Source organism: Mus musculus, chromosome 15 (genome assembly GCF_000001635.26).
Source record: "Mus musculus strain C57BL/6J chromosome 15, GRCm38.p6 C57BL/6J".
Lineage (NCBI taxonomy): Eukaryota > Metazoa > Chordata > Mammalia > Rodentia > Muridae > Mus > Mus musculus.
In genome coordinates this window covers 78,596,587-78,622,672 of record NC_000081.6, presented here as the reverse complement: position 1 = coordinate 78,622,672, position 26,086 = coordinate 78,596,587, and the positions used below count along the sequence as shown (strand labels likewise).

The window sequence follows — 26,086 nt, the reverse complement described above, 5'->3', positions numbered from 1 at the left end:
ACAGGGGTCTTTGGGATCCCTGGCTCTGTTGCAAAGACCTTGGCACACTGTAAGCACTCAATACACAGAACAACAGAAGGAAAATATGGGCAAGTTGAGCTAGTTCAGCCAAAAGCATCTTCAAGGAGGGTCCTGATAGTGAGATTTTAGGCTGGAGCCTGAGTGGAGGGCCAGAGGAGAGCACTGGATCATGAGCCCAGGTGGCAGGGATTCTGCCTTGGCCTGCCAGTGCCTGGAACAGAGCCTGGCATAGCTGGGACGCTTTATAAACATCTGTTTGAAGACAGCCGGCAAAGCTTATACAATCCTTCCCCACGCTGGTCCCTGAGCCAGCCTGTGCTTGCATCCCTCCAGAGGTGGTAGGATCACTACCTACTTTCCATATCACTTGTTCCATCTGTAGATCGTGATGCCCTCTGGAAGTTTCTGTATTTCCTTGGGTATAGCAGAGCCAACCCAGCCTAGCCCCTACTCCCGCCCCAAGAAAGCTCACCGAGAAGCTCAGCTCCCGAGGAACTTCTATCCAGCATGATACCCCCCACCCCCAGTGTCCCAAGGGTCACTAAATGCTCCCTCTTCCTGGCCTGGGAAAGGATGAGGGGGGCCAGGGGGGCTCAGGGATGGTGACACAATTACAGAAGAATAGCTTTCTTCAGTCTACGAGCGACGTCATGAGCTTTTATTCTTGCTCCTGAGTGTTACAACAGGAAAGAAAATGATGTCCCGCCATCTTGGTGTCAGGGAAGAAGTGGAGAACCAGAGAGGGGAAAGGGACCAAAGTCAGACAGTCTCTGTGCACACACACACATGGCGGAGGCAGAGGAAGAATTCAGGGTCCCTTAACCCCCAAATGGGGGCAGCTGGTGTGGGCTCAGCTCACCAGAAAGTTCTCAAATTCCAGCAGGGGCTCCATTTGCCTTGCTGATACCCCAGCTCCCAGGTGTGTGTCCCTCCCGAGACAGGCATCTCCCCCCCACTCCCCGCCATGCACTTCTCTTCCCACTGTGTAGATTACATATACACGAGCTCCTACAGAGGAAGAGGGCAGCCTGGCCACTTGCTGCTCATTCTTGGAGCCTGGGCTGGCACAGGGCATAGGGAGCCCCATTTCTTGCTGTCTTGTTGAGGAACTTTCCCCTGGTGGGGGGCTGCTTAGGCAGGAGAGGAGGTGCAAGTGCTTGGGGGAGTGAGAAACATCTCCCAAGAATGCCCTCCCTGGGTACACAGCAGCCTGCTGTGTAATGGAAAGCTGGCCTTGCTCTGGCAAGAGGCAAGAGGCAGAAACAGGGGCCCATCCTGCATTCCGTGACTACCCTAGCTCTGATGGCCAGGTAGCCGGTGTCATGGCTGAGAGTCTGTCCAAGCCTAAGTCCTGTGCTACCTTCAGGCTTGCTGTGGCCTCCAAAGCAGCCCTCCTGGTGGGCACAACCTGGAGTGTCCTCTTCTCTCATTTTTCTCAGCTGTAGGTCAGACTTGCCAGCCATAGATACTGCTACAGCTTTGAGGGTCTGTCTCCTCCGCTCATCTTCTCAGGCCAACACCCTTGGGGATCGTGCTAGCAGTATCCTCAGAACCTTCCAGCTTGGTCTGTCTCATTCAGTCACCTGATCTCCCAGCTCCCCCTGGAAGCCGAGCTGACCAAAAAAAGCCTGCTGGGCCGTGACGTTTCCTATCTGAACTCTGCATTTTGTAAGACCCAGAGGAGGGCTGTGTTCAGCGGAGGGGTTTGTCTGAAGTTTCCGGGGCTCCAAGCTCGATGTATGCTGATACTTCCCAATGTAAGGGAAGTAAAACTGAGCTAGAAGCCCCCAAGGAATCCATGGTCCTTTCCTGGGAGGGAGAGGGTGGGATACAGGCTCTAGGCTGGCTCATCTCCCCATCCTAACCCTCAGCCACAGTGGTCCAGGACAGAGCTTCATCAGTTCTTCCTGGCAGGCTTCCCCATGAGCTCTGGGCCCTCCAAGGATCCACATCCCCCAACAGCCAGTTCCAGTGACAGAGAGGGGCAGGTTTGCGAGCAAGAACAGGCACAGCGGGTGAGAGGTGTCTCTGTGTCTCCGGGTACCATAGGCCCTACGAGGTTGCCAGCACCGCCTCCTGGAAGTTCACTACTTGCCGACAATCTTCTTTTTCCGAGCAGACAACAGGTCGTAGAAGGGGACTCGGGTGATGCTGGCCCTAGGCGTAGGGAGGAAATGAGACTTCAGGGCTTGGGGTGGGTGGCTCACCCTGCTGCACAGGAAAGGCCAGGGATGGATGTAAGGAAGATCACCCTGCTAGCGGTGTCCCTGAACTGCTAGTGGAGCCAACTGGGTCCCTCACTGCTGTGCGGCTCTGAGCAAGCGCCAGCCATTTCTGGGTCTCTTTGATTCTTCACATTCCTTGTCCAGTAGCCACTGTTGCCTTCTAGCTTAGAGGGCTCCCACTCGCCCATGTCTGCCCTGTAATCTACATCCAGAGTGGCTCTCCTCCTCCCTTCCCTGTCCTGTTCCACCCCTGCTTCCAGGCTGAGCTCCTGGCAAGCATCATTTGCCTGGGAACCACCCCTGAACCTCTTCCTTCTGTGTTCCCCGGCTTTGGCATGGTACCTGGCTCAAGAACATGCCTACTGATGGCCACCCAATAGGAGGGGAGATCTGGAATTTGCCCCTTTATAGACAAGGAAAGAAGACCCCCCCAAAGAAGTCAGAGGGGGACAGGAGATGTCCAGTGTCCCCGCTGCCCCTCACCTGATGGCCTCGATCCACTGGTCGCGTTCCTCGGCATTGGCAGCTGAGATGCGGTAGGATTCATGTTTGCCTTCTACCACCTTGCCGTCCCCGTCTGTCTTGCATGCCTTTATCTTCTGGCCCCGGCAGCTGGGGTTGTACAGCTCCAGGCAGAACTGTGTGAGGTGCCACGTGAGGGTGAAATTCGGGGGAAACGCTAGGGCACTCTTGAGGGGATTGGGGGGGGGGGTCAAGGAAGCAAGAGCAGCTCTCCCGCAGAATGCCCCTCCCAAACAGCTCAGGGGGAGAGGAAACTGTACCTACTATGTACCTAAAATCCCATGTAACAGATTGTGTGTGTGTGAGAGAGAGAGAGAGAGAGACAGACAGAGACAGAGACAGAGAGAGACAGAGACACAGAGAGAACCAAGGTTCAGAAAAGAGCTGGGGTTTAGAAGTTCCCTGGTTAGCGCCAGAGTCAAACCCCACAAGACAACTGAGGCTTGTTCTTCTCAATGACCCTGACCCTCCTGTATCCAAAGCTTCAGGAGAGACCCCTCAGAGTGGCTGGGCCTCATGGAGGGTCCCACGCAGGCCCCCTCCCTCAGGGGATCCCCAGCTGGACTCTCACCGGCTTCTTGGGGTCCTCTACCTTCTGCACGGAGAGGTTTTCCAGGGGAATGATCCCCCGAGGTTCTTTGTCCTAAGGAAGCGAGGCCAAGGGCAGGAAATAAGCTTGGGGCCTCCTCAGACCTCTCTGCACACTGCGTAGCCACAGAGCGGCTTAGCACTAGAGCCCTGGTTGGGATCTGGAAGGGCCGATTAAAATTTCTTTTCATTTTTATTCTATGTGTATGGGTGTTCTGCCTGAGTGCATCTAAGTGCGCCACATGTGGGTAGCGCTCACAAAACCCAGAAGAGGGCGTCAGATTCCCCCCACCCCCACAGGACTGGAGTTACAGACAGCTGTGAGCCACCACGTGGGTGATGGGAATTGAACCCAGGTCCCCTGGAAGAGCAGCCAGTGCTCTTAACTGCTGAGCCATCTCTCCACCCTCCTACCCCTCTTACAATTTTGTTGTTGTTGTTGTTGTTTTTGACGAAGGATCTTGTTCTGTAGCCCAGGTTGGCCTTGAACATGTAAAGATCCTCTGCCTCTGCCTTCTCGGTGCTGAGATTATGGATATAAGCCCCCCATGCCTGGCCTTTAGGAACTCCGTCTTTGAACAAGAGTTTTGTTTGTTTGTTTGTTTCAGTGCTGGGAATTGACCAGAGCTTCACAAGGGATAGAGCCACACTTTAACACAGCCCCAGCCCAGGAAACCCAACTTTAAGCCAGGGCTCTCCCTTGCCCACCCCTTTCTCTTTGCCTCTGGGTTTTCCACATCTGTGAAATGGGCGCATAGGGGCACTGAACCCTCTAAAAGAGCCTAACACTCTCTTGCAGTGGCAGGGGCTGTAGTGTCTGGTTGTGGCTGGTCGTGTCCTAGCCCCGCCTCCCCACACACTCACAGTGGTGAACTCAAAGTAGTAGAGACAGTTGTCAGTGAGAATGAACCAGCGCCGCTTCCATGTCTTCACACGGCCCCCTGCAAGAGGCCAGCATTGGGGAGAGTCAGCCTTCCTCCTACTGAGCCACCAAGTCCCCCCAATAGGACTAGGCTTCCAGATCCGTTCTTTCTGTACCTCAAGTATTGGCAGCTCCCAGCACCCCATCACTTCTTGCATTTGGATTCCCAGAGATCAGGTAGAGGGGCAGTGGCACTGTCCCCCTGCTCTCCCAGGCCACTGTCATCTGACCTTGACTTGAACCCACACCCAGACCCATGCTAGCTTTATGTGCTTGCAATGCTTAATATGGACTGGCAAGTTGACAGGATTTAGAATCTTCTAGACAAGCCTCTGGACATGTCCGTCCACACGAGGGTTTCCAGACTGAGTTAGTTGAGGTGGGAAGACCCCCTTTCAATGTGGGCAGCAAGCAGGGGCGGGAGTCCCGAACTGAAGGAGAGACTGAGCCAAGCACTGGCCTTCATTGCTCTCTGCTTCCTGCCATGGATACAATGTGACCAGCCTCCACAGGCTCCGCTGGGGGGCGGGAGGGGGGAGCTCTTCCTCCTTAAGTTGCCTTTGTTGGGTATTTTGTTGCAGCACAAAACAGTAGCTAACACACTCTAGCTTTCATGTATCAGGCAGGGGAGGAAATGAGGAGAATCCCTGTCACCATCCTCCCTCTCCTGGATGGCCACTGGCAACCCCATTTTATAGATGAGACAACCAAGGCTGGGAAAAACCTAGGCCATGTATTCATGCCTCTGTGCTCTCAAATCCAGTATCCCTGCCCTGGAGCCCAAGCTCTCAGCCTTGTGGCTATGTGGCCAGCACTTGGGTCACTGCCTCCGCAGTCTGAGTGCTGAAACCGATGCTGAAGGATGGGTTGTGAGCTCCCCCCTGAGGCTCTGATGCCCCCTCTGCTATCTGGCTTTGAGACCTGGAGGTTGGAAGCTGGTGCCTGGGGTGGCAAAGGAGCCCCTGAGGACTATGGGAGGAGAGGCTGGGGTGACAGACAGAAGGCTTAGTGGGCATCTGGGATATGCATAAGTCTGCCACTGTCTAGGTACACAGTAAGTGATGGAGGTTGCCCAGCCTGGGCCCTTCCTCCAAGATGAGGTATTTTTCTTCATCTGCCTTGGCAGACCTCAGGCCTTGCCTGGCTGGCCATGCTGGGGAGGCTCCTGGGAGTGTTTGTAGGGAATGAGCTGGTTGTTTCTGTCAACCGTTGGAGCAGCCACTGCTGTACTTGGCATGGATCTGTCTGAGTTACAGTCCTCCTCCTCCTGCTTCAGGGACACCCAGCCCTCTGCTGCCCTTGACAGGACTCTTGCTGTCTGTGTGGTCTTGAGAAGTTGCCCTAACCCTGCTGACTCTTGGCTTCCTGAGAATGACCACCCAAAGGTTAGGCTGTCCAAGGACCAGCACCTCACGGTTAGTAGTCCTGAGCAGAGATACTCTGCTAGACTCTCCTCTCCATCCCTCTGGGAGAGAAACATCCATGGAGACCCTGCCTCCCAACATCCCTTAGCACACCCCCCCATTTCCCCTAAACCCCCAAGACAGATGGATGGGTGGAAGGGGAGGTGTTTTTAAATATATATGAGTGGGTGGATATATGGATGGGTAGATACATGGATGTGTGGATATATGGATGAGTGAATAGTGGATAAATGGATAGGTAGATGGAGGAATGGATGATTGCAGGAGGATGGATAGAGGAGTGTGTGGATAGATAGGTGGGTAGGTGGATGGAAGAATGGGTGGGTGGATGTATGAGAGGATGGATAGGGCAATGGGTAGGTAGATGGATGTGGGTGGAGGGGTGAATAGATGGATACTGAACAGGATAGGTGAATAGATGAATAGATGAATGGGATAGGTGGATAGATGATGAGATGGGTAGCTGGACAGATGAGTGGCTAAGAAGATGAATGAGTAGGCGGATGAGACAGGACAATGGGTGGGTAGATGGGTGAGTAGGTAGATGAATGGGTGAATGGGTGGATGTGTGGGTGGACAGGAGATGGATGGGTGGGTAGATGGGTGAATGGATAGATGAATGGTTGGGCAGATGGATTAGTGGGCAGATGGGTGAATGGGTTGATGGATGGGTGGGTGGATGGATGGGTGGGTAGATAGGTGGATGGATGGGTGGGTGGGTGGATGGGTGAGTGGGTGGACAGGAGATGGATGGGTGAATAGATGGGTGAATGGATAGATGGTTGGGGGTAGATGGATGGGTGGGTAGATGGATGGATGGGTAGATGGGTGGATGGGTAGATGGTTGGGGGGTAGATGGATGGGTGGATGGGTAGATGGATGGGTGGATGGATGGATGGGGATAGATGGATGGGGTAGATGGGTGGGGGTAGATAGATGGATGGGGTAGATGGATGGGTGGATAGGTGGTTGAGATAAAGGATAGAAAATGTAAGAAGACTGCTGGGCTGTAGGTTGAGAGACCCAGGGCTGTGCAGATCTACTCCTGATGTGTGTGTGTGTGTGTGTGTGTGTGTGTGTGTGTGTGTGTGTACCACGTGTGTGCAAGTGAGCATATTAGATTATGTGCACAGAGGTCTCACCCAGCTTGAGTAGCCAGCCTTCACGGTCGGGGTTAAAGAAGGTGTGAGTGAGGTCACCGCCATCATCCTCAGGGATGGAGAAGGGCTCACTCTTGATGCTGTCAAACAGGTTCTGCCGGAGAGAAGGAAAAGGATGGCTTCGGTCCACAGAGTACGGGGCCTGGACAACCTGACTTGGGTGCCCTTTGGCAAGTCAACTGTCTCCTGGGAAACCTACTCCCAGGCCATTCTGGTCACCCTTCCCCCAAGTCCCTGTCTCCTCAGGTGATTGGCCACACCCAGAGCCTTGTATGCTTTCCCCTGTGTTGCCCTTGGGCAGAGTAAGCAGTGTGGGTGCCTTAGGTTTATATATAAGGACCTGGACACACATGCCTACCCTCCCTGAGTACAGCAGCTGAAGTAGGGACTGCTTCGGGCAGGGTTCATGATGGGAGATGCCCCTCTTCTACTTAGGTAGACAGTAGAACCTTCTAGATGGCACATGCTGAGGTGAGGCTAGAAGAGGCCTAGAGGAGGAGGGGATTGAGTGCTCCAGGCTCAGAGGCCCAGTGTGGGGTGCTGACCACAGTGTCTATCTAGGGTGGGTTCTCACTGTAGGGATTGGGATTAAGAGGGTGGCCCATGAGCTGACTTCAGTCCTCTGTGGGTGACTCAGCTGCTTACACACGCAAGGAGTGACCCTGGAGGTTTGCAAGCCAGGGCTAAGATCGATCCTACCCTAGTGCGAGGTGTGGGTGCAGACCCACCGGAGTGTTTTGAATCTCCAGTGGGCACTGCACTCACCCAGCTGTGTGATTGAACCTATGGAGGTGAGGCTGGACCATCCTCCACCTCAACCTTTGTGTCCCCTCCCAATCTCACTGTGCTATGGGGGCGAGAGGAAAGTGGGGACCAACATTTTGGCTGGAGAAGGGGCAGGAGTGCATGGGGGTGAGGGTGGAAGAGGCCTTACCTTGGGGATCCCCAAGTGGCCTAGCTGGTGGAATGAGTGTCTGGGACAGGAAGGCCATAGCAGCAGCTGAGCTGTCAGCTCAGACAAGAATTAGGGAGCCCAAGGAGGCTGCAGGGCGGCAGACAGGGTTTCAGCCTCTGCTAAACCCACAAAGGGTACCTGAAAGTTTCTGCGGTCACGGTAGTGACATTTGTATTCTGCCTCACAGATACGGTGTAACACGCCTACACTTCCTGTGTTTTGAAAACACCCTGAAGCCCCTCTCTCTGAACAAACCACTGCATAGAGAACTTCGGGGCCCTGGGTGACCCTGCGCCCTGTTCCTAGGATCCCCCCCACTTCTCTCTCTCTTTTTCTTGTCTAGGTTACAGTGCGTTGGGTACCAAGCTCCATCCCCAGGTTCCAGGGAGGGAACCTCCATTTGGTTGTTTAGAGCCTTGTATCCTATGTGCTATAGTAACTAGTTTAGACAGAGGCATATGACCCCCGGCCAGTCAATAGGAATTAACTCCAGGAGTTTAGTTTTCCAGGAGAAGCTGACAGCCTGGCTCTACTTGGGTATCTCTGCAGTAGACAGGGTCTTCAAGATAGCCAGGGTGGCGGGTGGCCTTGATGCGACATGCGGTTCCTTCAAACCATCAAGCCTCTGGATCTAGCCACACCTGAAGCCAACAGTCTGAGGGAAAGGGATCCCTGTTCTTTTCAAATCAATCAATCGATCGATCAATCAACCAATCAACCAATCGTATGCATGTTTGTGTGAGGGCACTGGATCCCCTGGAACTGGAGTTACAGACAGTTGTGAGTTGTCATGTGGGTGCTAGGAATTGAACCGGGGTCCTTTGGAAGAGCAGTCAATGCTCTTAACCACTGAGCCATCTCTCCAGCCCCATCCCTGTTCTCTCCAGTGATACGAGTTGTGATTCTCCCAGCCAGTGTGGCAGGACAGGAAGGCATGAAGAAAGAGGTATCAAGACTTACATATAAGAGACAAGCAGGAAGGCTCCGTGGGTAAAGGCCCTTGCTGCCAAACCTGATAACCTGACTTGGAGTCTTTGGAAGGAGAGAACCAGCCCCTGTGAGTTGACCTCTGACCTTGACATGGATAGAACCCACAGGGGACAAACCTCCATTTCCAAACGTTAGAGAGGACACTGCTATGTGAGGGACCCAGGAGGGTGAGCACTGTGGACCCTCAGCTTTTGACTCTCAGTCCTGCCCTGGCTCTCTAGGCCTCCTCCCTTCTCAGAGATGCCTTTTTCTTCCTTAGTAAACTCTATTTCCATCACTGCCCATTCGTCCCTGGTTCAGTTCTTTGTTTTAGGACATGAGAGCCCGGACACCTCAGTGGGTGTCCTTTGGAACCCCGCATCTGTGACAACAGAGGTAGCATGCTCAAGCCCTCTCTTCACAAAGCCTTAGTCTTTGCAGGAGGCAGTCACAGCTTAAGCTGCGACTCTCCTATCACAAACACGATGCCTCAGGTCAGCTAACTCTAGTGGCACCCTGTGACCTTAGCTTGACCCTGGGGACAGGGGTGGGTGGGAAGAAACAGTGACAGCATCCCTAGGACACTGCCTGCTCCGGCAGAGCTGTCATTCATCTCCTGCCCCTACCTCTGCACCTAGAACCTTGTAAGTGCTCGGTCCCAGCCTGCCTGTCCCCTACATCCACCATATACCTCCCATAGCCCATCCTACAAGCATCCGCTCCAGGGTTAGGTGACCTTGGGCCTTGGGGGCATGTCTCTGTGTAAATTCACTTCTGTCTCTTGGTGTACCTAAAAGCATTTTGTGGCTTCTTTGGCAGTTGAGCAGCAGTGGTCCACGGAGGATGAAGAGACAGTATGGCACTGGGTTCTTGCTTTTTTAAAAAAATGTTAAAACGAGGTCCAGGAGAAGGTGAGAGGAGCCTGGGTCCCTGTGGCTTCCTGTGAAAACCTGGGATGGCTCTCAGTAGGCCTGGGTGCTCTAGAACACCACTGGGGAAAATTTGAAATCACTACCCACTCCCTGTGAGCTCTGCTTACTCCTGCCCGAGGGGCTCCAGAGCCCAGCTGCTGAGGCTCCCGCTGGCCTGTGCTGCTGACCAGGGTACCTGACCCCTCTCAGACGCCCAGACAGACCGGAAGCAACATGGAGGTGAGTGGCTCTTACTTCCATGAAAGTTCCAACCTGGGGGCATGAGGAGGGGGTGATGTAGTAAAGGTTCCCTGGATGGAAGGCAACAGGGGTCAGTCAGGGGGAGACCCCACACATCCAGGGCCCCCAGGAGGCTTTTGGTTCTGTCCCTAAGCATGATGCCTGCATTGCCTATGTGTTCTAGCCTGTACTGAGGGCTGATTTCACTTCATTTCGTTTCGTTTCGTTTTGTTTTGTTGTTTCCTTTGGCTTGTTTATTTTGAAACGGCAACTTCTCTTACCCAGGCTAGCCTCCAACTTGCTATGTAGCAAGAATGCCTTAAAATTCCTGATCCTCCTGCCTCTGCCTCCCCGGTGCTGGATTATAAAGCAAGTGCTAGGGACTGGGCCCAGGGCCTTGTGCAAGCACACTTGGCCAGGTTTTTGGGGTGACACCTTTGCCTGCCCCCCCTCCCACCCAAGATGGCAACATCATGTCTCTCTGTGGTAAAGTACTCATGGTCAGCATGGGTGATGTCAGTGAGCTGTAGGGGTTAAGTGTGGATGTGAGTCACGTGTGGATCCCTTCCACACCAGACCTTGGGCCTCTAGGCAGGAACCTGTGTGGAGTTATTCCTGGGTCCCTGTGCCTAGAACAGGTTTTGGTGCAGTGTGGCAAGGATGATCTATTGTTGGGATCAGGGGACAAGAGGCTTGGGACTAGCCTTGCTGTAGAGCTAGTGGGGACTTGTGGGAGACTGGCTTTCTCCCTTGGAGCACCCAGCCAAGCATTTTCTCCCCGTGGCTTGCAGAGAAGCTGAGATTGAGAGCTTAGGAGGTACTGTCTTCATTGCCTGGGGTATTCAAGATGGAGCCCTATAGTCTGTGTGTGCCTTTGAGCCACACACTAGGCCTAAAGTACCATTTTGGGCAAGTGTGAATAATGGCTGGCCAGGGTTCACCCAAATCTAAATCTGACAAACTTCTCATGGTCCATCCGCCAACATCCTTGTTGAGATGAGGCTCGGCTGAGGATGCCCACGTTTGATGGTCCACCTCACAGTAATGACTAGCCTGGTAAACCTCCGCGCCCTTTACCTCCGCTGTATCTCAGAGGTTTGGGACTCCCGGAAGGTCAGTAAGGGAGAGGTGAGCTCACCCGTAGCTGCTCCTCGGGCAGGTCACTGCCGCTGTTGATGCCGCGATTCATGGTCACAAAGCGCTCGAAGGGTGGTCTGTCCCGCACGTTGGGGTTGTGTAGGCCGGTGTTGAGCATGATGACGGAGAAGGACAGCACGTAGCAGGTGTCTGTGGGACCTGGCACTGGTCACAGTTCTGGCCCAGGTTATTGTCCCAGTCCTGGTAAGGTCCAGCCTGCCCCTGGCTGAGCTTGGCAGACATTCAAGGCCCAGCCTCCCCTCCTACTCTTGCAAACCTCTGCTGCTGCTCTGCCCCCCTGCGGCTTTGCCCTCCCTACTTCCCTTTCAGATCCTGCTTTTGCCGTCAGCCTGCAGCCCTTCCAGGCCCGCCTACTCTGTTCTCTGCCTCCTGGGAACTGGAGCTCATTGTTAGCCGCCCCGTTAGTTAGTAGCTTGTTCTAAACTGCTTGGTAACCTGGACGCCTTTTTGGGCCAAGCTGCCAGCAGCCTGCTACAATGTACAGATCTGTGAGCAGGCTTCTGGGCGGAGCTGCTGTTCTGAGTCTCCAGAGGATCTGGAACCTGAGGGGGAGCCAGTTCCCAACCTCTTGACCTGTGCTCAGCTCTCTGCAACCCCCAAGGCCCGTCCTGCGATCTGCACCTCCATCTTGAAGACCAGACACTGAGGCACAGGAAGTTGAGTCACACAGTGACTCCAGGTGACACAGTGGCAAACTGATGAGATGGTGAAAATGCCTTCCATTCTACATAGCCTGCATGACTGGATTGATTGAGACAGGGTCTTACATGAAACCCAGGCTGGGCTTGAACTAGTAACGATCCTCCAGCCTCAGTCTCAGCCTCCCTAGTGCTGATATTATAAATGCATGGCGCCACTCCTGGTCTTCCACCAGTGTTTGTTGAGTGTTGTACTGTTCTGGGTTTGGGGAGTCGCAGGTGAACATGGGGCTGTTGGGCTGTGCTCCCTGCCCTTGCTGGGGCTGATGTGCTCCCTGCCTTTGCTAGGGCTGTGCTCCCTGCCCTTGCTGGGGCCGTGCTCCCTGCCCTTGCTGGGAGTTTAAGTGTACAGAAACCAGCAGGCAAGCAAATGCCAGTTCACAGGTCAAGGCTAAGTACAGCAAAGGCAACAGGGGACTTTTGTCCCGAGCACAGCAGAAAAGGACCAGTTTGACTGAGGACAAAGTTGCTTCCTGTCTGACTCTGGCTCTGTGCTTCCCCAGGGACAAACTGCTGCTGTGCTTAGACCCCATGCTGACAAGGGGATTTGAGGATGCTGACAAGAGGGTCCAAAGGCCTTGTGCATTTAAAGCGCCAGGGACACAGCGACCCCCTCTGAAACTTGGCTTGTTATATGGTGGCTCCTCCCTCATCTTGTCCCTATCTCAATATTTGGTTACCCCTGGAGACACAGGTATGGGTGACAGAGCCTGGTGATCACCTGCTCTGCCCTTTGCCCCTTGTCTGCCCTTCCCAGAATGTTCCATGCATTGGGGCCTTTGTTTAAGTGGAAACATTAAAGCATTTCCCCCTTCTAACTTCTTAGAAAACTCCTACTCATCCTTCAAAACCTCACTCAGACTTAGCTTCCTCTGAGAAGCCACCCTGTTCCCCACATCCCAACGCTGCTCTGTCTTTCCCTGTCCCCTCTCCCCCGACAGACATGGAGGGTTCAGTAGAGGCCTGAATGGGTGAAGTGCTTGGGGGACGTGAGGAGCTTGTCACCTGTGGACCGGAAGACTCCGGGGTTACAGAGGCAGTAGCGAGCAGCGAAGGCCTCCATCATGCGGTCAATCTTCTGGGCCTCACCCGGCAGCCTGAAGCTCCACAGGAACTGCCTAGGGGGGACAGGATCATGGTCAGTGAAGCAGGTGGGGCTCTCAGTGGCACCAGGTGGCAGTGAATGGGAACCGGTGACCACTGGGCTTGAACATGGGGTGGGTGAGTTCAGGTGCGAAGGTATCAAGAGCACAGGAGGATGAGGAGTCATCCAGAATACTGGTATGGAGCAGCAAGCTCTGGCTGTGGGGCCCTTGGCAGCGCCTCTCCTCTATGGGCCTCCCTTTCCCTGGGACCCAAGCTTCCCCTAAATTCTGGAACGTTGTGACTTAGTGTCAGCTAAGTTCTCTTATCTGCTCAGATCACTTGAAACCTGCTCAGCAAAAGCTTATTGAATGAGAGAAAGAAAGTAAGAAAGAGAGAAAGCAAGAAAGGAGAAAAGAAAGGAAAAAGACTGATAGATGATAGATGGATGATAGAAAGATAGATAGATAGATAGATAGATAGATAGATAGATAGATAGATAGATAGATAGGAGATAGATAATAGATAGATGATAGACAGACAGACAAATGAGTGATTCTTAAGCTCTTCTTCCAGGAATCCCATACAGCTTAGATAATAGTAGCCTCTTCATGCTTAGCCTTGCAAACTCCTACTCATCCTTCAAAGCCCAGAACAAATCCCCCTCTCGGGAGCTGACTTCCAGGCCTTCCCAGCTGCAGCTTTAAGACTCCCTAAGTTGACATGAAGTCTCACCAAGACTTAAAGCTGACACATGTGACACCGGCTGTGGCCGGTTACAAGCCCTTCCTCCTTTAGTCCTCCTGCCCTCCCGACTTGGTCCTGATTTCCACGTTACAGATGAGGAAATAGAGACACAGGGAACGCTCCTTCCTTTCCTGGTTTTTGTTTCATTTTGTTTTATTTATTTGTTTTTAAGAGAGGGTGACCCACTTTAGCCTGGGACCCTCTGTGTAGCCCAAGCTGGCCTTGAGCTCAAAGCAATGCCCCTCCCTTCCAAGTGCTCTGATTACAGGTGTGAGTACTGGACCCAGTTTTGAGGTGTCTCCTTTGTGCCTTGCCCTGGGTCACATGGGGGCTGAGGGACAAAGTTGGGTTTCAGAGAGGATGCTATGGGGCCCGTGCCACTCACGGGGGCACCACACTGTGCTCACGGATGGGAAGACACAAGTGGAGGCAAGAGCGTTAGAATCAGGCGATCGCGAGCCATAACAACTGTGTTCTACATGGAGCTGGACACAGGGAAATAAAGCAAATGTGTGCTAGCCTAGAAAGTGCTAGAACATGGTGCTAGACCCTCAGATGGCCGTGAGGAAGGGCAGTTGCAGATATTGCAGTGGTGGAGAAATGAGAGGCAGCTGTAGGCTTCTATGACCTGGATTCTCCTGGCCTCACCTCTACAGGGCCATGGGCCTCTCAAGCTTCCTCCTCTGCATGCAGCCCTGGGTTGGACCCCCCACCCCTACCCCCTTCCCAACCCCTACCTCCAACCCCTCACCCTTACTCCCCCACCCTCACCCCACCACTCCTATTCCCCCAGCCTCATTCCCATCTCCAACCCCCACCACAGCACCTCCCTACACCACTCACCTGAGGGCCTGAACGAGGTTGAGGTTGGCAAACTCATGGCAGTCCACAAAGGCCTGCAGGACCTGCAAGTTGATGGGGTCCCTGGGGAGGGGCGGGACAAGAGGGCACACTTAGCACCATGCCATGTCTGCCTTCTAGAGAGGGAGGGAGAGATGACATCTTCCCAGCCCAGTTATATAGTGGGGGCACACCTCTGTCTCTGTCTCTCCCGCTGTCTCACTCTCTTGGACAGGGACACACGGACACACACACACACACGGACACACACACGGACACACACACACACACACACACAGAGGCAGTGAATGCTGGGCCACTGAGTCAAGTTTCTTCCTTGGTCACTTCCTGCCTGGTGACCCTACTCCAGCCTCTGCACATCCCCCCCCCCCTTACCCCCACCTCCCTGTTTCTTCATCAGAGGCAGACACAGACCTTTCTACTTCCTCCCTCTCCCCAGCTCTCAGGTCAGGAGTCTGTCACTCAGCAGTGTTTGAGGAAGGCTGGTGACTCACAGCCTCCTACACTGTGGCCCATCCCTCTACCAGCCAGAAGCTGGTTCCAGACACTCCTGTCTAGAGCCTCTGTGGATCCCCCTGCCTCACACCCTTTCGTCCTTCCCCCCTCTCCATCCTTCTTTCTCTTCGAGCTGCTGCTGGGTTGAGCTGTTCCTGCCTGAAGGCCTGGGTGTTGACTGTTCTCACAGCCTGGAATCCTCCTGTGTGCACGGCCCCCCACTTCCTCGCCAACAGAAACCAGAGCCCCAGTTCAGAGCCCTCCTGTTCGCCTTCTGTGCACCCAGCCGAGCTCATTTCTGTTTCTCTCCCATGCAGAAAGCACCTGTCCCTGAAGACAGGGGTTTGGCCATCTTGTCTTATATGGACAGCATTTGGAAGAGAGCTCAGAGCACACCAGGCACAAACAACATGCATGCGTGCATGTATGAATGAATGCATGCATGAATGAGTGAATGCATGCATGCATGCATGAGTGAATGAATGAATATTCCAGAGCCTGGGAACCAGTGCTCACCCCAAGTCCTAAGCATGATGGCTTCCCAAGCACTGTTCATCCTGAGTGGTATGTTCACCCCTACGCCCTCACTTCCTGCTCCCTGTCTGGGGATCCTCTTACTTTTCCCCCAAGTAGGTGCCAATGGCTGTCTTGTTGAGACCGTCACCCTTGTACAGGAACTGGGCGATGTCCTGGACATCAGAGGTCAGCAGCTTGTGCTCAATGAGATACTGGATGCCCTAGAGATGACACAGCATTCATGAGCAACCCCCCCTAGCATAGGCACCTGGTGGAGGAGGGGATAAGGAGGGGGACCTGGTGTTTGGGTTCCCTACATGGTGTTCTCGAGCCGCCTTTGGGAGGTGGTAAGCTCCCCATCTCTGGAGGCATGCTCAGGGAGCTAAGTGAAGCAGTGCTTCCCGGGGTCCCTCCAGCCTGGCACACTTAGACTGCAGCCTCCCGTGGTTGCTGAAAGTCACAGTTCTAAGCCTCAGTGAGTCAGCCTCTCATTTTATTAGCGCCCCACTCTTATTATTCTAAATAGTTTCATTTCACCGCAGTAGCAATCTACGTTCATTGTGTAAAAGTCACACAGACCAGCTGAAACAAAAAGGGAGGTGACTGCATGAACCCCACCTGGGAGGTAGCCAGCTTCCATGGCAATGACTTTCACTGCTCTTCTCTAGTGGGTGGGAGGGTGTACCCCACCTTCTGGCACTTTGACGCCAGCTTCGCTGGGCACCCTGTGGCCAGAGCTGGCGACGTATGTGCTTGTTTGTAAGAGGACAGGTAAGTGGAGCAGTGTGGTCTAGGGCTCGGGCCTGTGAAAGGCGAATACACAGCCGAAGCAGTCTCAGCCAGGGCTTGGCATTCTCTGTGGCTGCTTGGACTCTTGCCCTAGTGTGGTGTGTGGCTTCCTCCTGTGGCTGTCCCTGGTGGAGAGGAAACCCATGGCCACCTGGCAGAAGGAAGGGCTGCTGGCTGGCTCCGAAGCCATGGGCAATGAAGCCCATTCCAAAGTAGGGCATGGAGCCAGAGAAGCAAGGGGATTGGTCCCAGGCAGGGACTTCACAGCCTTCCAGTCTTTGGGCTGTGGTGTTAGGGAATGAACAGAGGCCAGGGAACCAAAGGCTTGTCCCTGTTGGGTGGTTTGCAGGGTCAGCCACAAAGGTGCCCAGAAGACAGCTCCTCTGGGCACCTTGGTGAGACCCATGTCCTCCTCCTGTGGTCACCAAGATGCACACTTTGGTGGGGGTCTATGTCCCCTCCCCTGGATTTGTACCTTATTAGGGTCCATGTTGAATTTCTTTCTCCCGATGCACATCTCCTTCTCTTTCTGCGCCATCCGGCTGTGAACAGAGGCACATCAACACGGTGGCTCTGGATGCCACCATCCCCCATAAGCCCCGAGGGGGCCTTCCTCAGGAGAGCCAGCATGCCCTTGGAACTCCATGTGTAGCCCCGCCCCTGGACCACATGAGAGAGCAAGAACAGGCTGAGAGGTGTCAAGGGGCAGGGTAAGCTGTAAGCTGAGCACTGAACTCTGGGCCTCCAGGGAGCCCAGCAGAGCACCCTGGGGAGGAGACAGGGGCATGGTGGGACCAGTGAGAACATGGGCCCCAGAGGCTGTTCCTGAATATGAGTCTTGCTATATATACTCTTGAGCCAAGCCACGAGAGTGATTCTTTCATTTCTCTTCCCTCCCCCAGGTCTCAGTTTCCTTCTCTGCAAGAACCACCTGCTGCCCTCATGCAGGGCATGTGTGTGTGTGTGTGTGTGTGTGTGTGTGTGTGTGTGTTCATGTGTATTCATGAATGTGCATGTACACGAGTCGCTTGAGAAGCAGGGACTTTGGAGGCTGGGTGGGCTCCCGGCAAACCAGGTGTAGTTCAATAGTTCAGTGCCCTAGGGTCCTAGCAGGCATGTCCAGCCTGCTGGCTACAAGTGGCTGCATCTGCCCAGGAGAGCTATGAATGCCAACCAAATACATAACTTACTTAGAATGTTAAAAGATTTATTCTTTTTTTTTCAATTTGTAGCTCAAATGTCATTTGTGGTTTTACAAGGACAATGTCAAGAGGGTTGGGTCTAGGAGATTGTGTGGGAACCCAACCTTCTCCTTACACAAATGGGGATACTGAGGCTCAGAAAGACGGCCCAACCTGAGAGCAAAGAGCCAGCAGGAACTTTCTTGTGTGAGGAATGATGTGGGCCTGCAGACCTACTCCAGGCCCAGATACCAGAGCTCTCTCACCCTTGTCCAGGGTCAGGGTCAGGGTCAGGGTTTTTTGCCCATCCACTTCTAGCAGCCTCTGACCGGTAATGTGCAGGCAGTGCTGTGGGGGGAGAGGTGAGAGCTTGGGGTTGTTTGAGAATCAATGGGGAGTGGTCCAGACAGTGCGTATGGGGCTGTAGGCATCTCCTTGGGTCCCACCACCATCCATGGCACACAGGGAGTGCCCAGGAATCGTCTTCCCACGGGCCAGGTCCCTCACCTCTCCTCGGTGCTTTCAAAGCAGTCGATTTGGGCAAACACATCTGCAATCTCATCCTTCAGTTTCTGTGGACACACATACAAGGGTCAGCCTGGAGGCCCCACTCTGCTTAAGGGGTCCTCCCTCAGCCTTCTTGGCCCCACCCCCTTTCTGGGCCTTTTTATCTTCAAAGTGGGATCTCAGTACCTCTGTTTGGCTCTTGTGCATGTACCAGCCCTCGTCTCAGGGGTGGGAGTCCCTGTGCACACACCCAACCCTAGTTCCAGCTTGCTTTTTCTGCCCACGTGATCAGGAAGTCTCCTGCACGCTGTCCCCACCAACAGGCCCTCACTCCACCTGGCTGGCAGCTTCTCATAGCAGCACGGCACTGCTATTCCCTGGTCAGAATTCCTCTGTGGCTCTCCGTGGCCACCCAGGGCAACGGACCCCACTTTTTGTCCAGCAACACATCTTTCCAGTCACTTGTCAGTAAGCGCCTGTCTGTCATATGTGGAGTGCTATGGGTGCCCCCGTGCATGGGCAGCACAGGCCTCTCAGGAGCTGTGCAGTTCATTGGAACAGCCACGGCCGATGGGGCATTCACAGGCCTGCAGAGCAGATTCTAGGTCTCTGCTGCTCCCAATTCCATCCAGGGCTTGCCCAGTACAGAGGAGGGCCCCTCACCCAGCTTGCCCACCAACCACATTTGCTGGACTGCTCAGAGAGTAGCTCTGTCCTGGTACCTCCCTGCAGGTAGTAGGTGAACAGGGCAAATGGGCCAAGAGGCAAGCACCCTCTCCCTACAAGATGAGGGGTACTGAGATGTGGTACTCCTAGGGATCAGAACTGGCATGGGACCCCTTGCTCTGAGGGCTGACAGATCCTATCCCCAGGGATCTTGGCTTAGCTTCCACCCACAGGCATAACAGGGACACCCTCACTAGTGTTAACTGAGGACCTAAGTGCTATAGTTATGGGGCCAGGGGTCAGGGATGAACAAGGCCCGGGTTCTGTTTTCATAGAGCTAGAGTTTGGAGATGTTGGGGCCATGGGTGCATGTCAAGGGGGTGAGGGGGCAAAGGAGAGATCTAAGCAGAAAGTAACCACAGGGATGGCTGAGGAGGAGCCTGACACGTGTATGTATGTACTCAATAGGATGCTAGCCGTGCTGGTGGTCCCGTGTGGAATCAAGTGTGCATGTGTGTCTAAGTTTCAGGCAGCCTGGAGGAGGAGGAGGTAGGGCCTTGTTCAGAAAGACGAAGGTGTGGGAGTGTGAGGAGAGCTGAGAGGAACCCCAAGTGGAGGCAAAGAAGTGTGCAGAGGCCCAGAGACTGGACTGAGCAAGGTGAGGATGGATGGACCTCAAGAATGGTGTCCTGTTTCTGGAGGCCACTAATAATCACGGGAGTGATCATTTAAGAAACCGGTGAGCTCCCCAGAGCTGAGCCCAGGGTGGGTGTGATCTTATCCAAAGGATGGGTGTGACCTTGTCCAAAGGACACAAGAGGGAGGAGTCACAAGCTTGCAACCTGGTCTGCTCTGGGCCTGGCCGCTGAGCCGGTGTGGGCAATCCCTGGCAGGTTCAACCTACTTTCTATTTTTGAGGTGGGATTAAGACTGGAGCTCTGGGACCTAGGATTGAGCTGAGAGGAGCCAGGGATCTAGGACTCAGGGTGGGGGAGCTGATGCTTGGATCTTGAGGGGAGGGGGTGGTGTCTGGGGCTTTGGGGAGGAGAAGACAAAGTCTGACTGGCTTTCTGAACATTTGGTCAGGAGAGTGGGAGATTGTGTTGAGGGCTGGCTTGTGGGCATATGTAGTTTAGCCATTAGTATGAGTGTGTGTGGGTCTCAGTGTGAGAATGTGTGGGTCAGAATGGGACCAGGTATGAGTGTGTTGAGTGTGAGTGTCTGTGGGTCTATGAGTGTGAGCATATGTATGAACACACCTGGATGTCTTCCAGTAGCTGCTTCCTGTGCCATTTGATCTGCTGTAGCTCCTTGGCCTCCCCACTGCTGAGCTCAGCTGGATCTGGAGAGAGAGAGAGAGAGAGAGAGAGAGAGAGAGAGAGAGAGAGAGAGAGAGAGAAGAGGATTGCTTGGTTCTGCATCTCAGAGCCCCTCCTAGGGAGACCCCTGAAATAAAGTGAGACCCATGATGCTGGTGACCCTTGCTGGTACCACTGGAGCCTGACTGGATGCCACCACCGCTGAGAGGCATCCTTGGACGTCCCTCTCTAGAGTGGCCCCACTTCTTCATCATAATTCCTTTTACTCCCTGGAGAGAGATTTCCTGTGGCCATTGTGGGGTCACCTGGCCATACCTAGCTGCAAGGGAAGCTGGCAAATGAGCTTCACTAGGGTGATCCCTATGTTGTAAGAAGGGAAAACAGAGCCTTTCCAACTTGGGCCTGGCAGAATGGCTCCCACAAAGAAGGGTGGCAAGAAGAAGAAGGGCCACTCTGTCATCAGTGAGGTGGGGACTTGAGAATATACATTCACAAACGCATCCATGGAGTGGGCTTCAAGAAGTGTGTCCCTAGGGCACTCGAGGAAATCTGGAAATTTGCCGTAAGGGAGATGGGGAGTCCAGATGTGTGCATTGATCAGGCTTGATAATGCTGTCTGGGCCAAAGGAATAAGGAATGTTTCATATCATATCTGAGTACGTTTGTCCAGAAAACGTAATGAGAATGAGGATTCACCAAACAAGCTCTACGCATTGGTAACTTACACGCCTGTAACTACATTAAAAAATCTATAGACCACCAATGTAGATGAGAACACTAAACCTGCTGAATGTCAAATACAGTGGCAGAACTGCCAACAAAAAAAGAAAGAAGAGAAAACAGAATTTGGGGGCAGGGTTGGCACAACATCAGTCTATGCTCTAAGACACTATAACTCAGATGTGAGAAGTAAACTGGGACCTTGGATTGGACTGGCTCCCAATCCCATGCTGTCCCATTATCCTCCAAAACAAAGAGAGACCCACAATGCTGGAGCCACACCAGGACACTGCACACTCGTCCCACCTACCATACTCCAGTCAGGACCTCCACGGAGCCAGGCACAGCAGCTCATCATACTTGTAATCCTAACATTTGGGAGGTTGAGGCAGGAGGATTACAAGTTTGATGCCAGCCTAGGCTATAGGGTGAGATGCAGTCTCATCAACAACAACCAAAAGCCAAACAATCAAAAGCAAACTACAGCCAACAACGTGGGCAGCTAAGGATCTCCAAGCCATCCCAGAAAGACCACGGTGGAGACCTTGGTCAGGGCACTTGATTCACCACTTCCTGTGGTTCAGGAAGAGAGGGTGTCCTTGAGTTCCTGCTAGCAGTGACTAACTGAGACAAAGGCCAAATGAAAGGACAGTGGAAAGGTTGGGGAGCAGGGAACGCAGGTTGCGAGGAGACATGGGTGGTTCTATGGAGGATGGCAAGCAGAGATTTGCAGGGGTTATCAGCAGGCAGGCACCCAGGAGGGGCATGAAGACACGACCAGTGACCAGCTCAGCTGACTCACCAGCCTCCTACGGGGCCATCTTGGCCCTGGAACAGCAAAGGAAGTAGCCATATGGCATGAGAAGAAGCTGGAGTCCTTCCTAGGTCCCCTGACGACCACCCATCAATGTCCAACCAGCCGGATGCAGATACAGGCACTGGGCCACTGTTTCCCTTGGACTGGAACCTTTGCTCTCAAAAAGACCGGCCAGTTCTTTACTTTTATTTTTGTGTTGCTAAGGATAGAACCAGAGGCTTTGAACAGGCCTGACAGATTCCCGACCACTGCGCCCCATCCTGTCCCAGCTATTCATGTTGGCTGGAGTCCGCACAGGTTCAGATAGATACCGCTCCTCTACTCAAGGGCTTTCAATGCCATGGGACCATAGGAAGCCCAGATCCCCTTCTTAGCAAAGGTTGTGTGCAATGGGACCTGAATGTCCCCACCCTTTGTCATCATCAAGGCCTGCTAGAGAATGGAGCAGCCTTGTGTGGATGCAGAGAAGGTTCCCTGCTTGGATCACCCCTCCAGGATGCACCATGCCCCTTCCCATTGCACATGCAGCTGGGTGCGGGGCTCCTTAAGTGGAAGTGCAGGCCTGTCACCTCAGTGGGATTTTCTTTTTGTCCCTGCAGGGGTAGAGATCCTCTTCCAAGGGGGCAGAGAGGAGTGTGATGCAGGTCTCATGGAAGTCCAAACTCTTGGATACCCAAGGGACCCCGGTCATTTAGTCTCCATGATTCTTTACAGGGGTAGTTCTCAGTTTAAGACTCGGGGACTCAGGGGGTGAGGTGACATATCCCAGGTCACACAACTGGAAAGGAACAGTATGGGATTTCAGTATGGTTACTGATACAGGCTTTGCCCAGGCAAGCCAGGTGTGAGTATGTATGTGCGCATACATGCATGCATGTGTGTACGCATGCTTGTGTGTGTGTGTACATGTGTGTGCATGCATGTATCTGTGTTTGGAGAGTGAATGAGCATGTATGTCCACCCCTGTAGAGGTCAGAGGCTGACACCACGTGTCTTCTTCTCTTTGAGACAGGTTTTATCCCTGGCTGTCCTGGAACTCAGTCTGTAGACCAGGCTGGCCTCAAACCCTACCTGCCTCTGCCTCCTGAGTGCCGGAACTAAAGGCATGCACTGTCACTGACAGCATCTCTCGTGAAACCTAGACTGACTGGCTACCAAGCTGCACCTGGACCTCAGTCATCTCTGGGAATTCCCCTCTACCCAGCCTCTTCTGAGCTCTAGGAATGCACCCCAATCCCAGGCACCTGACAGCACCTCCCTCTAGCCTCTGGGCACCGCCATCGCCAGGTCTTGTCACTTTTCCTTCCGTGTCCACGCTCCCCACTGACATCCGACCACCTTGAGGGAGGTGGAAGCTGGGTTTCCCAATGCCACTCCGCCTCCCTCTGTGTGCTGGCCCTGAGTGCTCTCAGTGCCCCTCCCTCTTGACTGAGGACCCACTGTGTGCACTGCTCCTCCCGTCTCTCAATCCCCCATACTCTGAAGAGGGGATTTCTAACTCCCTGCTATAGGTGATACTCTTGGGGTTCAGAGAGGTTAAATGGCCTCTCTCAGCCAACATAGCTGGTTGCGGTGGAGCTGGGGTAGCGCTCTACCTACCTGGGGCCAGAGCCTACAACCCTCCTAGAGCCTTGTGAAATCCACACGCCTGGGCAATCTGACCCTATGCCAACCACAACGGTGTGAAAGCGGTCACCTTCACCCCTACCTAGTCTGCCCTCTGTGTCCCAGTCTCAGGCCAGTGAGTGCCCAGTGCCCACTGCCCGGCAGCTGCCACCTCAGCTCCTCACCACTTCCCTCTCACCCTTCCTCTTTCCCATCTTATTTTTGGTGCCTGCAGCTTGGCTTCCAGGCCAGCTGGCCCCAGTTCCCCTTTCCTGGTGAAGGGGGTACCAGTGGGCGTACAGGGACGGGGCTCCTGAGGGGTGGTTAGGTAGAAGGGGAGGGAGCTTCCTCTCCCTGCCAGTGCGCTCTAGTGTTAGCCTGTCTGCCCTCATGCCTTCACCAGGCAGGGCTCACCTTGTTGCAGGCCCTGGGGGAAGGAAGGGTCTTAACCTGCTTCCCTGTAATGCAGGTTCATGGCGGAGCCAGAAGCAGCTTGGGAGAGCCTTTGCCACCATCCCCTTCCATAAACATCACAAAGGAGCCCGTGCCTCCTGCAGAAGAGACCCAGCCCTGGCACCTGCAGGGCAGATGCCCACATTCTCAGAGGCAGGCCAGGAAGACAAAGGACCAGCCGTTCACAGACAATGAATCTGAGGAGAGCCCCGGCCTCCATGGGCTTCTGTGGGACCTGGGTAACAGAAAGATTCCCCCTTCCCTGATGCCTCCCCCAGGAAGTCCCCAGTCCCCTTTCTCATTCTTCTCATTTGTGGGTATGGCCAGGCGGGGATCAGAGTCCTCTGTCCCTCCACTCAGCACCCTGGAATGTCAACCAGCTCCCCTTTGGCCATTTTGAAGCATGCCACGGGGCCGTTTGTAAAATGGATGAATAAATAATGAACAAACAGAATGATGGAGCAGTCCGTGGAGACCCTTTGCCTGGTCTCCCTTTGCCTTCTTGTTGGCCTTGAACCTCAGCCTAGTCCCTGTGTCTTTGTGGAACTTAACTCAACCGCCCCCCCCCCCCCCCACACACACAACACCCAAAGAGACAAGGGAGAGGTTATATTAAGGAGATCTTTGGTGGCCAGAGCCACAGCCTCTTCTTATATTATGTCCTGTCAAAGCCCCCTGTATCCCGACCATAAATAAATGGCTGTTGAAAGAGTCTGAGGGAGCCAGGTGCAGTGGTGGTGCACACCTTTAATCCCAGCACTTGGGAGGCAGAGGCAGGCAGGTCTCTGTGAGTTTGAGGCCAACCTGGTCTACAGAGCTAGTTCCAGGACAGTCAAGGCTACATGGAGAAACACTGTCTCCAAAAATCTAAAAATAAAGGGGGTGGGGATAAGAAAGAGAGAGAGAGAGAGAGAGAGAGAGAGAGAGAGAGAGAGAGAGAGAGAGAGAACAAACAAAAGAAAGGAAGGAAGGAAGAACCTGATCGGTTTCTGGAATACAGAACAAGGCATAGCATCTGGAGAATACCCAGCACCAGTGAGCAGGGCTCAGCACCAGTGGGCGGGGCTCAGCACCAGTGGGCGGGGCTCAGCACCAGTGGGCGGGGCCCAGTGCTGGTGGGTGGGGCCTGGCTGTTAAGGGTTAGGTATCATTTGGAGAATCTGTCACTCTGAACCAGTCATATAGACCTGGGGATCCAGACAGCCAGCAGCTGCAGTCCCTCAGAGCCCAGAACTCCAAGAGAACTCTCTGAGGGTACAGGGACATGGCTCCACCCACAGCCCTGCTCTCTGCTCCCTGAGAACCACACCAGCCTGTCCCTCCCATTTCCTTTTTCTCTGTCCCTCAGACCCACCGCCCTGGTTACTGAGTGAACAGGGCCTACTGTGCCAGGGCCTCATTGAATGAATGTTACTCCTTCAGGCAGTGTCCCCAGCCTCCATCAAACGTCACCAGACCCCAGGAGCTAAGAAGACTCTGTAGGGCCCTCACAGGGTCTAGGCAGGTGTCACCACCAACAATATCCACCTTCATCAGAAGTCATTCTTCCCAGGTCCCTTATGGGGGGCCTTCCCTCCTGAAAACTCTTCCTTGGAACTCCCAAGAACTCTGCTGAGCCGCGTCGGCCTGAGCACTCCCAATTCCTTCTTCCCTCGTCCTTGATCTCCTGTTTTATCTATCTTTTATCTCGTTTGTCATCATCCACCTCATAGTGCAGAGCCCAGGAGGTAAGCAACCACTCAGATGCCTGTGGGACCCCGAGGCCTGGAGTCTAGCCCGGTGCCTACCTCTGCACATGGAGTTTGAGGTTTTCTTTCCTGGCCTTCTGGGCACGGCTGCCCTTGATTCCCTGTTCTGCCGGAGGAAAGGACTGAGGCCCGTGGCTGGGACCTATCGCTTACCTGTGTGACACACATCCATTCTGAAGCCCAGGGGAAAGGTGGCCCAGCTGCTTGCCTTGCCAGCTCAGCTGCTGCTCTGGTGGGTAGCCAAGAGGACCAGTCATGGCCCCTTCCTGCCTGCCCCGCCCAGACCCTGTGGGAGGAAGTCAGCCCTGGCCACAGGGGTCTGTGCGCAGGCTCCTGACACAGAGCGCACTTCCTAAAGGCAGTTGAGTTTCACCAGTTAGCTCAGACCCTGGCATCTGAGTACTTGGAAAGTGGGGAAGCAGAAGGAAGACAGAGCTAGGGCAGGGGAGTGGGGGTGGGTGGATAAAGACAAACAGACAGACAGACAGACAGGTGGATTATGGGCCCCCACAAGCTCAGTCACAGGGGAAGAAGGTCCTAACGATGGACCTTCTCTGGGGGGCGCGGGTCTTTACCCAGCAACCTCTTTAAATATAAGCCAAAAGATTTCCCAGCTTCTAGGGTCCTCTCTGAACTCCCCTGAATCAAATCTCATTGGAGAAAAGACAAGTCATTCAGGGATGGGGGAGGGGCTTTGCTTTTTTTTTTTTTTTTAAAGAAATGCCCCCCCCCCCCCCCACGTCTCACAAAGTGTCTAATTTCCCTCTCTCCCCGGGCCGCTAGGAA

General features: G+C 54.0%; 1 protein-coding gene and 1 long non-coding RNA gene across 3 annotated transcripts; one reads left to right on the top strand and one right to left on the bottom strand.

Moving 5' to 3' along the window:
- Positions 1 to 653: 653 nt before the first annotated feature.
- On the bottom strand, positions 654 to 25,626 carry Cyth4 (cytohesin 4). Of its 2 annotated transcripts, none has more exons than NM_028195.3 (13): positions 25,454 to 25,626; positions 19,898 to 19,980; positions 17,973 to 18,037; positions 16,760 to 16,826; positions 15,598 to 15,716; positions 14,467 to 14,547; positions 12,799 to 12,911; positions 11,076 to 11,224; positions 6,845 to 6,956; positions 4,221 to 4,297; positions 3,340 to 3,411; positions 2,730 to 2,884; positions 654 to 2,178 (listed from the first exon to the last, which is right to left on the bottom strand). In NM_028195.3, exons 1-13 carry the CDS (start codon positions 25,470 to 25,472, stop codon positions 2,109 to 2,111), a joined length of 1,182 nt encoding a protein of 393 aa, NP_082471.2. In that variant the 5' UTR covers positions 25,473 to 25,626; the 3' UTR covers positions 654 to 2,108. The 2 variants fall into 2 exon arrangements, with proteins under 2 accessions (NP_082471.2, XP_006521509.1); XM_006521446.3 differs by having other exon boundaries at positions 659 to 2,178; positions 25,340 to 25,531.
- On the top strand, positions 12,870 to 24,107 carry Gm52186. Its single transcript, XR_003951538.1, has 4 exons — positions 12,870 to 12,944; positions 15,297 to 16,994; positions 17,187 to 22,781; positions 23,569 to 24,107. It is a non-coding gene; the product is annotated as a predicted gene, 52186 (long non-coding RNA).
- Positions 25,627 to 26,086: the final 460 nt, after the last annotated feature.

Coding starts and splice junctions, on each gene's coding strand:
- Cyth4 (NM_028195.3), bottom strand. Junction 14,548..15,597: donor GGCACCTACTTGGGGGAAAA/GTAAGAGGATCC, acceptor GCCCCTCCCCAG/GGACCCCATCAACTTGCAGG. Junction 12,912..14,466: donor AACCTCGTTCAGGCCCTCAG/GTGAGTGGTGTA, acceptor TGTCCCCCCTAG/GCAGTTCCTGTGGAGCTTCA.